The sequence below is a fragment of the Apis mellifera genome, linkage group LG10, assembly GCF_003254395.2.
Source record: "Apis mellifera strain DH4 linkage group LG10, Amel_HAv3.1, whole genome shotgun sequence".
NCBI lineage: Eukaryota > Metazoa > Arthropoda > Insecta > Hymenoptera > Apidae > Apis > Apis mellifera.
In genome coordinates this window covers 10,686,050-10,700,558 of record NC_037647.1, presented here as the reverse complement: position 1 = coordinate 10,700,558, position 14,509 = coordinate 10,686,050, and the positions used below count along the sequence as shown (strand labels likewise).

At 34.0% G+C, this 14,509-nt stretch overlaps 3 protein-coding genes across 9 annotated transcripts in view; 1 reads left to right on the top strand and 2 right to left on the bottom strand.

Annotated features, from left to right (window-relative positions):
* The first annotated feature begins 163 nt into the window (after positions 1–163).
* Positions 164–3,812, top strand: LOC410122 (glyceraldehyde-3-phosphate dehydrogenase 2). The gene is made up of 5 exons (XM_393605.7): positions 164–281; positions 1,902–1,989; positions 2,098–2,337; positions 2,435–2,689; positions 2,781–3,812. Exons 2-5 carry the CDS (start codon positions 1,912–1,914, stop codon positions 3,207–3,209), a joined length of 1,002 nt encoding a protein of 333 aa, XP_393605.1. The 5' UTR covers positions 164–281; positions 1,902–1,911; the 3' UTR covers positions 3,210–3,812.
* A 1,271-nt stretch (positions 3,813–5,083) lies between these two features.
* Positions 5,084–8,713, bottom strand: LOC726273 (ralBP1-associated Eps domain-containing protein 1). 2 transcript variants are annotated; one of them, XM_001122025.5, is made up of 5 exons: positions 8,190–8,713; positions 6,173–7,451; positions 6,019–6,083; positions 5,582–5,783; positions 5,084–5,459 (listed from the first exon to the last, which is right to left on the bottom strand). In XM_001122025.5, the coding sequence occupies exons 1-5, from the start codon at positions 8,361–8,363 to the stop codon at positions 5,275–5,277; spliced, it is 1,905 nt and encodes a 634-aa protein (XP_001122025.2). In that variant the 5' UTR covers positions 8,364–8,713; the 3' UTR covers positions 5,084–5,274. The 2 variants fall into 2 exon arrangements, with proteins under 2 accessions (XP_001122025.2, XP_006566252.1); XM_006566189.3 differs by having other exon boundaries at positions 5,582–5,678.
* Positions 8,714–8,867: 154 nt separating this feature from the next.
* LOC413925 overlaps positions 8,868–14,509 on the bottom strand; it is a 9,127-nt gene continuing 3,485 nt past the window's right edge. For 2 of the 6 annotated variants that reach the window (XM_006566190.3, XM_006566191.3), the window contains exons 3-6: positions 11,673–14,509; positions 10,316–11,160; positions 10,085–10,228; positions 8,868–9,751 (exon numbers count right to left, since the gene is read on the bottom strand). The exon at positions 11,673–14,509 is cut by the window's right edge and continues 964 nt beyond it. In XM_006566190.3, the coding sequence (XP_006566253.2) occupies positions 9,530–9,751; positions 10,085–10,228; positions 10,316–11,160; positions 11,673–14,509 (4,048 nt within the window). In that variant the 3' untranslated portion in view covers positions 8,868–9,529. Of the gene's footprint in view, positions 9,752–10,084; positions 10,229–10,315; positions 11,175–11,672 lie in introns of those variants that run through there. The other 4 variants (XM_006566193.3, XM_006566192.3, XM_006566194.3 and 1 more) reach the window with 4 other exon arrangements.

Below are 14,509 nucleotides of genomic sequence, written 5' to 3'. Positions count from 1 at the left end.
TATTGTACAGAAATATAATAAATAATCAACTTTATAATTTATTCCTTAAAGAAAAAAATTTTGCAGTATTATTACAGTAATATAATATTTGAATATTTAAATTTGGCGGCGTTTGAATACGTCGATAAGTTTTATCACGTGACCCGAACATAACCGATGTTATACGAAATTAAAGAAACGGTTACGTTACAGCGCATACGCCTAAAATTGCTGTCGGTTATATTACCGCTTTCTGCCCTTCAAATGACACACTGCTTCTGCACAGACCCGAGTGAATAGATGTAAGTCACGTTTTTTTTTTATCTTAATTTTAATTCATCATTCTATTAATCAATTCTTTTCATTATTTCATAATATTATTTTGTGATATATGGCATGTAATAAATGATAGTCGACCATTTGATATTTAATATCAAATAATATCCAATATAAAATAATTCAAAATTAGGCTTCTATCTAGAATTACGTAGCATGTATTATATACATTTTTCACCGGTTCATATGACGTCATTCGATATAAATCCTACAATAATTTTTTTATTTAAGAATCATCATTTTGAATATATCTGAATTTATGTTTGAAAAAAAATCATGATTTCAGTTGTTATTTGTTTTACCTTTAAATTAATTTTTTTTTAATTACTATGAATTAATCAAATATTAATTATAATATTAATCATACAATATTGATTATTTAGAAACAAGAGTAGTCAATTTTAGTGTTTGATCAATTTAGGATTTTATTAAAATTATGAAATAATTTCTCGGAAAATTTGACTTTTATAAATTTCAAGTATCATTGAGTCATTATAACTACTTTTTCTCGATAATGGATTTTAAAATAAATTATAACTTTTTTATATTTCAAAATAAAAGTATATTTTCAAAAATATAAGTATTTTAAATATTTTTGTCCATTAAATATGTTTTCAAAAATTCAGAATAATTTATTAAGTTTTGTTAACTTCATTATTTTATATATATATATATATTTATTTAATCATTATATCATATTTTTATATAATTATTTATTCGTTATATGTATAATCTAAATTATAAACAAATTTTAAAAATTAAATTAATTTTAAATCAAAAGAATAATATCGTAAGTAATATGATGAATATTTATGAATGACTTAATATATATTGCATCATTTGTTTATAACTTCAATGTACTTTTAAATCGTAAAATATACAAAATATGTATTTTTTGTATATATTATTGTAAAAATTAGAATACATGTAAAAGATCACGTTTGTCTTCAAGTAAAAGTTGGATGAGAAGCGTTAAGAGATCTTTGACCTTGAGTGACCTTTATTATTAAATTTCATTTAATAATACAAATATCTGAAATGCAATATTATTTTAATTTATAGTAAATTTTTCAATGTAATAAAGAAAATTTATAAAAATTATTTTTAATATTAAAAACAAGAATATGATGAACAATTAAGTTTTTTTTATCCCTGTTCGCAAATTATATTATCCATACTTTTTTACTTCAATAACAATATTTACAACAAAACACAATTGAATTTACAAATGAATTAGTATAGATATATCATAGATTTTGAATTATTTCAACTATGTTATATACAAATTATATATATATACATATATAATAAATATTTTCATTTACTTAATATATTTTCCTCTTTAAGAAGATAAAAAATAATATTACAAATCGAAATATATTATCATCAAATCAATATCATCATCAATATCATCATCAATTAATATCATAAATTAAAAAAAATTATTTTGAGGTTATGTCGTTTACATTGAGATTATTTTCATTTACATCGATAACAAAAAAATTTACGAATATATTTTATGAAAACCAACGAATATTTAATGTATCAAAAATATGTTATCAAAAATTAAATCGTTCATTTTCCAGTTGCGAAGACATGAGTAAAATCGGTATCAACGGTTTTGGCCGTATTGGCCGTCTTGTATTTAGGGCTTCCATTGAGTTCGGTGCTCAGGTATTAAATAATTTATTGATATATTAATATATTCAAATAAAATATTTCATATATTTTTATATTCAGTTTTTATCATTTTATCAGAAATTATTATAATTTTTTTAATAGGTTGTTGCCATTAATGATCCCTTCATTGGTTTAGAATATATGGCATATATGTTAAAATATGATTCTACACATGGAAAATTCAAAGGAGATGTCAAAATTGAAAATGATCAATTAGTTGTCAATGGTAATAAAATTGCTGTATTTAGTGAACGAGAGGCAAAAAATATTCCATGGACAAAAGCTGGAGCTGAATATATTGTAGAATCCACTGGTGTTTATACTACTAAGGAAAAAGCTTCTGTATGTATTTATACATATTAAAAATATATGTATATATATTTTTATTTATATTTATATATATATATATATATATTATTTAATTATTTAAATTTTTCAGGGTCATTTACAAGCTGGTGCAAAAAAAGTTGTTATTACTGCACCATCAGCTGATGCACCCATGTTTGTTTGTGGTGTTAATTTGGATGCTTATGATCCAAGTTATACTATTGTTTCCAATGCTTCTTGTACTACTAATTGTTTAGCACCTCTTGCTAAAGTTATTCATGATAATTTTGAAATCGTTGAAGGTCTTATGACTACTGTTCATGCTGTTACTGCTACACAAAAAGTTGTTGATGCACCTTCTGCAAAAGTATGTCATATTTTTTTCTGGTGATATTTTGTTTCTCATTTTTCTATATTATAATGTTTTTATTTATTTATTTCTTTTTATTATCTTACAGTTATGGCGAGACGGTCGTGGTGCTTGTCAAAATATTATTCCTGCTGCAACTGGAGCAGCTAAAGCTGTTGGCAAAGTTATTCCAGCTCTTGATGGAAAATTGACTGGTATGGCCTTCCGTGTACCAGTACATAATGTATCAGTTGTTGACTTAACAGTTAGACTTGGCAAAGGTGCAGACTATAAAACTATAAAAGCTAAAGTAAAGGAAGCTTCTGAAGGACCATTGAAAGGAATTTTAGGATATACGGAAGATGAAGTAGTTTCTTCCGATTTTATTGGTGATGACCATGCCAGTATTTTTGATGCTAAAGCTGGTATAGCTTTGAACAATAATTTTGTTAAGTTAATTTCATGGTATGATAATGAGTATGGTTACTCATGTCGTGTAATTGATTTAATTAAGTACATGCAGTCAAAAGAGAAGTAAATTATTTTGCATATTTATATGTAACACATTTTCATGTTTTTATGAGCATATCGTTGTTGCATGTATATTTCAAACTAAATAACGTTATGTTTAATCAATAGATTCCAATCATAAATTAAAATGTGAAATAAGAGTATTTTTAGCAGATTTTTTTTTGCACATAAAATAGTTATAACTAATATCATATAGATATCAATCAGAAGAAGTACAAAAAAAAAAGTTTTTAAAGTTTGTTATTTAACGTAAATTTTCGCTCATGATTTTTAAATAAGTTCGTAAACAGTATAAAAAAATATGAATGCATAAATAAAATATATATAATTTACACAGTTACATATAAAATATGCAAAAATTATTCTGGTATCATATATCTAAAAAAAATAATTAAAAAAGTAATATAATTAAAAAGTAATTAATAAAAATATATTAATTACGATTAATTAGAATTATTAAAAAAGTAATGTATGTTACATTTAATTATTCTTAATCATTTATTCATTTATCCACATTTATAATTAAGAATTTAAAATATTTCCGATTTATTTCTGTAGTATTATTTGTCATTCAACTTATTGATATCAATAAAAATTGTTATGAAACTAAGAGAGTGCTTTATTTAATTTTTCAAACATTTCTTTATCTCCAACTATATATTGGTACATTTTTACAAGATTACAATGAATAATAGGAATGGAATAAATCAACAGTTAATTTCATATACTTTCTGTACAATTTTTGTACATTTACAAAAAGATTTTTTTATATAATTATTAATTGGAATATTTTTAAATAATTCTAACAAAAGTTTTTAACTATCAAAGAAATAGTAGTAACATTAATTACAATATTATTAAAGTTTTATATCGTATGGCACAAGAAATAATTCAACATTTCTTAGTAATATTAAATTAATTTTTATAATGATATTGAATAATTTCAAGAACATTGTCTTTATATACAAATAAAATCATATGACTTATGAAAACAATAATAATTTGATGTAACATTTTGTATTACAATTAAAAATACGATTGAATAATCTATATAGAATAGAGAAAATAGAACGTACAAATTGATTAAAAGTATTAACGGTTTTTTTTAAAGTATATTTATTCTTTGAATGTTCTGTTCCTGCAGATTTCATTTTCTCTCATTCCTTGTTTTAATCCTATTTGCTATGTACAATTATCATCACGAAATGAAATATATTGTAACATTTTAGGAATACCAATCCGTTATGTCATGCTGTGAAAAATTTGGTTGTACAACGATACGAAAATACAATTTTATTTTGTTGCCATAAACAATAAACATTCATCACTCGCTTTTATACTATGTTTTTCATAGTTTTGTAGTATACAGTAACCATCTTTCGCTTTCACTCTCGCTCTCTCGCTCTTTCTCTCTCTCTTTCTCTCTCCTACTTTCCTTTTTGATGTGACTTTTTTGTTCAACTTTAAAAATTCTTTAATATATAAAGAATTATTTCTCAGCAATTTAGCATAATCTTATGCATAAAAAATATAAGTTTTTAAAATTATTTGAACGTTAAAATGCTGTGTAACATTTGAATACTAGAGAGTGGCAGATGTTACTACAATATTTATATCCACATTTCTAATAATGCACACTGGAATTATCTGTGAAAGAGAATAAAATGTGAATAGCGTAACCATAAAGAATTTTTGTTAATAATATTTTTTTAATATTTCTGTTAACAATTAAAACATCTATTTTTTCCTATGAATTAAAATATTTATAAATATATTAGCAAATTACATATCTCTAAAACATTAAAAATATACAAAAGGACATTAGAAATCTAATTAATTTTTTAAACAATAACCGACAATGGAAATAGATTGAATAGTTAATTAGATAATTAGATAATTTTTATTAATATTCTTTTTGAAATATTAATTTTAGGTTACGCTAACTGTTATGAAACTTTGCAAAAAGAAATACTCTAGACTAGCATGACACATGAGATATTCGATTTTACAACAAATTTAGGAAAAATTGATAATTCACAGTTTGGAGTCTTTAAAGATAATAACAAATTACATCATGTTAAAAGTAAAAGTTTTGCACGAAGATTTATACGTTCTTGAAGTGCGCTAGCTAATTCTCGTGTTAATTCTTCACAAACTAATCGCAATTCAGCGTTTTTTTCTCTTAATTCTTGTAATGTTAATTTTTTTGATTCTTCCACTTCATCCTTGGGAGCTTCTTCATCTCCACCCTCTCGCTCTATAAAAAAAAAGAAAAAAAAAGCAAAAAGAAAAAAAAAAGAAAGAGAAAGAATTATAATATCTTAGAATCTATAGAGATATATAAGACTTAATAATAAAAAAAATAAATAAAAGACTTACTTGGACTTGGTTTTCTATAAATATGAAACGCACCACAGACACCAGTAAATTGTTGTGATTGTGGAGTTTCCAGAGATGAATTTTCAGGTAGTTCGCTCTTTGGAGAAAAGTGAGAAAAATCAGCAACAAAACCTTGATTTTCATTTAGGGCTTTTTGTCCCTCTCCCTCACTTTTTTGACCAACCAATTTTCGAGGTGAAGTCTGTAGTAGAGATATATGACAAAATTTTCTTTATAACAATAATTTTGCCTACACATTTTAACTTTCTGAATCCATAACTGTTAACAAGATCTAAAATATCTGAAATATCTACTGTGCAGATCCATAAAAGCAGCTTAATTAAATGCAGGTCTCATTATTAATAATTTTAATTTAAACATTTCATAATTGAGTTTTCATTATAGTTTTTTAAAAAACAATAAATGAAAATACTTACAATTCCAGGAGAGATTCTTGGTGGAACTAGCGGAGGTGCTCCAAGGAAACTTTGACCATTTTTCCCTACAAGAACGCGCACAGTTTGAAGCGTAAAACTTTGTTTTCTCAGCCACAGATGAAAAGTATCGCACAGTATTGGTAGCAACATATACCTAATTTATTAAGATCAAGACTAGAACTTCTTGCATGTGTTCTGTATGGTCTGGGTGGTGGTGGAGGCGGTGGTTCCTTCTTTGGAGTTACTATAATAGCTTCTTCAGGAGGTGGAGGTGGTTTTTTAATGAGAGGTCGTTGCACCAATGCACTTGCAGTACGTTGGAGATCATCATCTCCTAATGTAGTGCAGCTATTAGTATTGCCATTTGCTCCAGAAGCAAGAATTGCTGCTTCAGGTGTCAAACGCAATGGTACAGGATGCAGAATTTTAGGATCTTTTTCAACAGCAGATTTTTGAAAATCAAAATTTACTAATTGTAAACCTGGACTAGTCAAAGAACTGCTAGTTCCAGTCGGCGAATCAACAAATTTTGTCCATTCTTTATTTCTTTCACGAGTACCAGAAGTATTAGGTGGAGTTTTTTGAGTAGTAGTAGTTGATGGAATGGATGGTGGACCAGTCTTTTGCTTAAGCAAAGGAATTAATAATGGTGGAGGTAAAACATCAGGTAGAGGCACATGATTTCTTCGTAACACAACAAGATGCATAGCCACTAAAAATTCTTGTAAACTCAATGCTCCATCTCTGGTAATATCTGCTAGTTGCCAAATGCGACTAAGTTCTCCTAAAGGAAGTCCAGACTTTTCAAAAAATGTCCTGGCTATGGAACCATGTAGAAGTCCTTCAGGATCAAGTTGTAATTGTGAAAATTGAGTAGTATAATATTCACGTTGTTCATCACTAATTATCCATACTTCTTCAGGTGGAAATCCTGAGCCATCACCATCTCCTTCACCTTCATCACTGCTATGACGCTCTGAACTTTCTTCTTCAGTTCCTAATAATTGCCTTTGTTCTTCGGATACTAACAATCCTTGCCAACCTCCAGACACAGAATCTAATATTGTTTCACCACCTATATCATTATTTCTCTCCTGTATTATACTATTTGTTGGTGTTGGAGAATCTGTACTACCACCAGTTTCTCTTGGAGACTCTGCTTCACTTTCACTTTCTGTAGTACTTTCTGGAGCATGGCGATGACTCTTCATAGCCCTATTCGAATCTGAACTTCTTCTACCATCTTCTTCTCCAGATGCTGGCCAAGTAAATCTTGGTAATGTAATAACATCCAAAGGCATAGTAATTATATCTTTACGGATACTAAGTCCTGCTTGATGAGCTGCTACAAGTTTTAATAATACAAAGAATTGTTTTTTTCCAAGATGCGTGCCAATGTGTGCTGCTTCAGTTCCAAAACAGATATCCAATATCTATAAATTAAAATATATTTTGTATTATATATTTGTGTATATATAATTAATTAATTTTATTTAAATTTGTTTTTAAATATATATTTATATTTGAGATACATAATTTAAAATATACTACATAATTTAAAATATACTATATTAAATATTCCCCAAAAAATAACAAATTAATATTGTATTATACATATTAAATAATTGTATTCTACATATTTATTTTAAAAATTACTAAAAAAATTTGAATGTTTACATTATATTTAGATTATTATTTACCAAATTATTTATAAAATATATAAAACTATCAAATATTTATTTTTAAATATTTAAAATATTTAAAATTTAATTGTTAATTATAAAATTCTTTTGAATTTTAAATTTATATGTACAAACTTTCTCTATCATAAATTTTTTTAAAATGTTTATAACAATAATATATTAATATTGACATGTCAAAAGCAATGGTTGAAAAAAATTATATTTGATTTATTTTCAATTTAAAATTATGAAGACATACTTAACTACTTTGTTTATAATTTAATTACAATGCTTATAATCTTCTCATAATAGTTCTTTAATCCTAACCTTCATGAGCTTTCATAATTTGCCGATATTACATTATATTAAACTAATTAAACGCCCACTTCATTATGATTAAAATGATTCTATGATTTTAATATTATAATTGTACATATGACGGAAAATTAACAGCTGACAAACTATATGCAATGAGTAAATGTAATTTACCTTCATCGTGACAACTCCTGGTAAATTTGCCGAGCGTAATAGTTCGGCAACTTTGATTACCGGTACACTGTCGTTGTCTGCATTTTCACAGCAATAACTAAATATGTCTTCATAATATTGATGTTCGGTCATCGTTAGGTGAAGACTAGCCATCGTGATCGACTCCCAATCCATCTTGGCGACAAATCAGAGCGGAGCAATGAACCGCTTTTACACTCGTTACGTACAAACGGGGGTCCGTTCTCTTTCTGTACTCTCCTCTTCTCTTACTCTTTCTATCTTTTCTATCCCTCTTATTCGTTGTTCTTCCGTTCTTGACACGGTCTGCTTCACAGGACGGTCGTGGTCAGTATGTAGTCACATTGCACGATAATGTTATGATTTTGATAAATCCCTTGGAAACGTAAGACACCATTTGTAGACTACATCCCATGCATCACAAAATTACCGCTCGACCGCCATCTTTCTATTCCTTCGGTGTTTGACATTATTATAATTCATGTGCACACACTATCTGAACTGTACAACTGACGTTTCTACGGTATGTGCGCATTAACTTTATCGGATTATAAGTGTTCTTACTGCGCATGCGTTTTCTTCCATGATGATAACGCGGGATTTTTAATTTTTCTAAATCTTTTATTTGGTCAATCTTTTTATTTGCTTGACAGTACAATTTGCTATTATAATATTTGTCTTCTTTTTATTCTCATGTAATATATTTCACGCATAACGATAATATTACAAATGAAAAATTATTTTATTCTTATAATATTTTGATCGTTTTTCCCACTACTTTTGTTTAATCGTGTTTTAATCTTGCTAGGACAAAATAGCGTCGAATTATTCTCTTTTAATTAAATGTTGTCAAGTTTTAGACTATGATCATTGCAATGTCATTAACTATTTTTTGTTATATAATTCAGTGATATAAAAAAGGTAAATGTAACTATCGTTTTGTTTCACATTTAAGATGCATTATCTTATACGGGTGTATGTACCAGAAAACTAAGCGTTTAAACTTTCGCTTCTTTGAAAATAAACGAAAATTGTTTGAACGTAGCAAACTGCGATGCGAAAGAAAAACCGTAGAACGCTTACGTTGTGACAACAATACGAACTGATGCGTGACTAGAGCGTATTATTATGATCGATCCTTACAGATATACTTAATTTCGAATCTAACAATTTTATATAAACTCGATGCGATTAGTTTATCTGTTAATCTAATAATAATATGAATTGCAAATGCGTAATGAAATGTCACCATGAATCATAGGCACGATAATTCCTCAAGTGTAGTTCGATGTCGCAGAAAAGCATATTACTAATGGCAGATGTTATATATTTTCGGTAATCGAAGAAGACTGACATTTCTTCGTATTGCCGTAACGTCCAGTTACCGGTTTTTGTCCAGCCGTTTTAAATCGATGCAGCACTGGTGAACTTTCCCTTGGACTACCGCTAATATTATCGAAGTCCCAACTCGCGAAATGTTCCTCGAAAAGTTCTTCGAGTTTCTTCGATAGTGTTTCGATTACTTTTACTCGATCATGATCATCCTGCGATAAAACGATTGATAAAAATTTAAAATGAATTTCTTTAATAGAAGTTGAAACTTTTAAAAATCAAATAAAAACTGTCAAAACTTTTATTCGCTATTTCGTATCGACTCGGTAATAATCGGACGCAATCGGTTCGAGAGCTTAAGACAGTAATAGTAATAATTATTAAGGTCTTTAGCCGATCGCGTCCGATTATCGCCGAATTCACCCGAAGTTCAACCGCGAGTTTCAAATCCCTTTCTTCATTTCATCGAGATCCAATCGATTTTCAAACAATTCGATCGATTCTTTGAACAAAATTTCAGGAATTAAACAACCCAAGATACAAACCTTATGATATAATTTTGAATTATAAACAATACGACGAAAGTCTCTAACGACGTGTTCCACTTTATGGTAAACTCGATTCTTTAATTTGTATTCAACCGTTTCTAGGAACATTGGACTTTTAATGACTTTACAATAGTCCTCGATCTAAAAGGAAATATCGGCAAACTATTAATTCACCACACTTACACGTACACATATGTAAACATACCAACCTTATACAAAGAAACTGACCGTGTATGTAGAAGATTGATTATTGCCCCCCGAAGATGGACACTTGAAAACCTCTGCTTCATCCATTTGCCAAACCGTTTGATGTATCATTTCCAATTTGCTAAGCGCAAGCGGGCTAAGACTTTGTTTCCTCTTCGAACTGTACCATACGGACCAACCTCTGTCGCTAGTCTTCCCACCATACTTCCCGTCCAAGAATTCGATGCATCCAGCGTTTTCCCTCTTTTTCCCGTGCTTCACCGCGACGGTCGATTTCAACGTTCCCTCCATCGATTGAGAATCACCATCGATCTCGCAATTTTTCGTTGCCTTTTTCCCGGAACACTTGCGGGATCTGCTGTGCAACAGATAGTAAGATTTCTCGAAATCTTTTCTCTGACATTTACGGCCGGGTATCGGTATCACAGTGCTGCAAATCGTTGACACATTGGCAATGTTTAATTTGCTTTTCTTGGAAAATTCTTTCTTCTCCGAGAAGGATGCGCTCAAGGAGGCGCAGCGGCGCACAGTTTCGGAATAAGTGGCTTTCCCCACGATACGTTCCGTCTCCTCGGACGTTGTCTGATCGTTGTTCAACGAGACGCACGAACTTTTCCTCGAGCATATCGTCTGTTGGAGATTTTTCACGGTCGTCGTAGTTGTCGCCACCGTCGTTATCGTACTGTTGGACACCAACGAGACGATAGGATTCGTTTGCTCGTTCTCTGTCACCGAACTGTTCGACGATTCGGAACTATGTTGCTGGACAGCGTTGTTTTTCCGCCGTTTCTGCTTATTTGCCATGTTAGCGTTGTTCAAAGTTTTGATTAACCACGAGTCCGTTTTTACATTCATTTTACTAGAACCTGTTAACGGGTAGCTGCATAAAATATTGCGATATTTAATGCTGGAAGAACGGAAGTATTGCCTTAACGTGACACGTGTCTTTTTTTTTTTTTTTTTTTAAATAACACTCGTCTCACTTTCTCAAAACAAATTACTATTTTTTTGTTGTTATGATTGTTTATCTTACGTTATTATACGTCATAATTCGTGATAACGTGAAAATTGAAAATTTCCGTCCTTCTAGTATTAAAAGCGAGATTTTAAATTTCATCTTTCGTCATTAAAAAAAACAAACAAATACAAGATTCGACTGTTTTCACTTCGACGTAAAACGTAAAACGAGATCGGGATGGAGAAAAAAAAAACAAATAAAGAAAGATAGGATGAAAGGAAGAGAGAAAGGAAACAGGAAAGAAAGGGAAGGGGGAAAGGAAACGTCTAACAAGAAAGGCAACGTTTTTTCTTTTTTTTTTTTTTTCTTTTTTTCTTTTTTTTTCATTTAAATGGCGCTTCGACCGATAATAATTATTACCATTTTTATTACCAGATAACTGTGAAACTTCGTTGATACTTGTGTTGGGTGAGAAATGATTCGTGGAGCCTGAATCATCCTCGGACGCCTCGTAACTCGACACACCGTCGTTGTTCTCCTTCAAATTTTTCGAGATGCTCTCCTCCAACTTCTCCTCGCCTTGCACCACGCCCGTTTGCCCCACCGCAATCCCCTCCTCCATCATCACGTCATCGTCCTTCTTAACAACCAACGCACCATCGTCGCACCCGTACTTTTCACCACCGACCACATCGACCGACCTCTCGATTTCCGGCTTTTTGAAATCCGCGTCCTCCTTCACGTTCAAAGCTTCCAACAGGATCTCGGCCGAGGCGCAAGCGGCCTTCCATGTCACGTCCTCGGACACGGTGTAATTGGAAACGTCGGATCGTTTCAAGATCCTTGGCGAATTCTCGAGCGAGAATGTTGGTGGGGGTACGATAGGTGTCGCTGGGAACGGTAATTTCATGGTGGCCGAGCCGTTGTTGTTGTTCACGCCGGCCGTCGAAGCTGGGATGCTCGCGGGCCTCGAGACGGGAGTGGACGACGCGGGGACGCAGAACTTCTCCTTGCCCGCGTAATGGCTCCTCGCGTTGTGACTCGACCCGTTCGTCACGTTCCTCGAATTCGTCGAATTCTCCAGACGTCTGTTCGATCTTCTCTGATGCCTCTTCTTGGGCACGTTGTAACTGCCCGGCTTCATGTACACCCTCACGTCCTCCGAACTGTCGTACTCCTCCGGCACTTGTTGCACTTGGACGCGATTGTTGATCAAATTGTACGCGTTCCACGGAGCTGTTTGCACGCTCTGTATGTTCTGCAACGTTTGAAATTGGCGGTTCGCGTCTATCTGCAATTGCCTGATGCAATTGGTCAGATCCATCGTGTTCTTGGACATGTCTTGGCGAGGCGCCGACCCCCTCCCCGCAACCATCGTGTCCGCGGCGTTCACGTCTGTCAGATTCATGAACGGTATCTGCCTGGGATTGTCCGGATTCCTCATGCTGGCGAACCACGCAGACAAATTCGCGGTCATCTCCTCGGACGATTTTTCGGGTATGCTCGGCTCGATCTGGCTGAGCAACGTCATCTTGTCCTTGGGGACAGCGGCCAATTCCAATTGGCTGGTCGACGATTTGCCCACGTACACGAGATCCACGTTCGTCTTGTTCCTGTTGCTGTGGCCCTGGCTCGAGTCGAAGCTCGTCTTCGAGTTTTTGTAATCCAGGGATGCGTAGGGTGGGGGGCAAACCGCGTAACTCGGATAGAAAGCGTCGTGCTCGCTCGTTGCCGGGAAGTACATGGACTCGAGGCTGATCGATGGATTGAGGAAGGAAGACTCCACCCTCGACAAGCATTTCTGCCCGTAACCGGTCTCGCAATTCTCCACGTCCAATTGGCGTTGCAATCTGAATATACCGTCCACGCCCTCTGTCACGTGGGAGGGGGAAGAGGAGGAGACTTTGGCCTCCGGGAAATCTTGCTTCTTCTCCTTGTTGTGGTACAACCATTGTTGCCTGGACGAATCTTGATTGCTCTCGGTCAGTATCTTGCTTCTCAGATGAAAGAATTCGGCGTTCAACGATTGAGTAGGCGTCTCGTTCTTGCCGGACGACGAGCTCCCTCTCGAACGGTATCTACTGTTCGCCTGTCCCCCGGATTTCGCGTGCCCTGGACAGAAGATGATATCGGGATGCACGGATTTCGCGGTTAGATTCCGTAGCTCGGTAATTGTCCACTTACTTCGCAATTTCGACTCTTTCTGGGAGGAGGAGGAGGAGGAGTGTTGTTGCTGTTGTTGCTGTTGTTGCTGCTGCTGCTGCTGTTTCTGTTCGGCCTGACCGTACAGCGTGAAGTTGCGCAGGCTGCCGCAGGCGGACAATTGGCCGACCGAGTTGCCGCCGCAGCACGCCACCTCTTGGCCACTGTCCTTTTTATTATCCGCCGCCACCTTCTGTTTCGACGGGGCGGTAGCGATGATAGACGTGGACGAGGATGGATCGAACAAGTCGCGATTCGTGTAAACTGAAACGTCACCTGGAAAAGAGGTTCCGAATGATTCTGATTTCGTTTGCTCGTTGTTGGTGAAATTAGTTGTCGTTGGATCGACGTTGCCCTCCTCGAGCTTGAGGAACGTTTGGACGATCTGATTCAACAGCTCGTGGGTGCTCTCCTCCCAAAGACGGAAACACCTGACCAACTCGCAATCGAATTTCTCGTTCAGGCTCGGGTAATGTTGCTTGTTCAAGTAATTGTCGAGTATGAGCCAACCGTTGCTTATCCGTAGCAAAGCGTTGATCAGATCGGCGACGAATACCCGATCGCCGGCAAATATCGGGAAACAGGTGGACGATTTGGTTACGGCCGTTTTCGTTGCCGTGGACAAGTTTCTCAACCAGCCGCATCTAGGATTCGTCTTCGAGCTGTTGTTCAACACTAATTCGGCCTCCGTGCAGCCCCAATACACCACTTTTCTCAACAACTCTTGATACTGGGCCCTGTCGACGCAAGGGCCGTCCGTTTGGACGGCTATCGACGTCCCTGTCCCGTAATCGGCGCAAAACTCCGTGAACCAAGCGTTCTTGTTCGACGCCGTGTCCCCCGCCCCGCTGAACAAAGGTGTCGAGTTCGACTTGTCCGTCTTCCCCTCCTCCTTGTTTATATCGTTCGAGGATATGTTGCAGAGAGCGGACACCATTTTCTCGGCCTCGATCGTGAAATCGAAACTCGCCGACGACTCGTCCGAGTAATGCTCCTCCTGTTGCTGGGCCTTGGCCGACACGCTCGTGGACACGTTCGTCTTCTCCAGAACGACG

What these genes read in the sequence shown, in the direction of transcription:
- LOC410122 (XM_393605.7), top strand. Translation starts at nt 1,912, where the DNA reads ATGAGTAAAATCGGTATCAACGGTTTTGGCCGTATTGGCCGTCTTGTA. An exon ending in CTACTAAGGAAAAAGCTTCT is followed by an intron (nt 2,338 to 2,434) that starts GTATGTATTTAT and finishes TAAATTTTTCAG; the next exon opens with GGTCATTTACAAGCTGGTGC. An exon ending in TTGATGCACCTTCTGCAAAA is followed by an intron (nt 2,690 to 2,780) that starts GTATGTCATATT and finishes ATTATCTTACAG; the next exon opens with TTATGGCGAGACGGTCGTGG.
- LOC726273 (XM_001122025.5), bottom strand. Translation starts at nt 8,363, where the DNA reads ATGGATTGGGAGTCGATCACGATGGCTAGTCTTCACCTAACGATGACC. An exon ending in TCTTGATCTTAATAAATTAG is followed by an intron (nt 6,084 to 6,172) that starts GTATATGTTGCT and finishes GCGTTCTTGTAG; the next exon opens with GGAAAAATGGTCAAAGTTTC. An exon ending in CAAGAATCTCTCCTGGAATT is followed by an intron (nt 5,784 to 6,018) that starts GTAAGTATTTTC and finishes TCTCTACTACAG; the next exon opens with ACTTCACCTCGAAAATTGGT.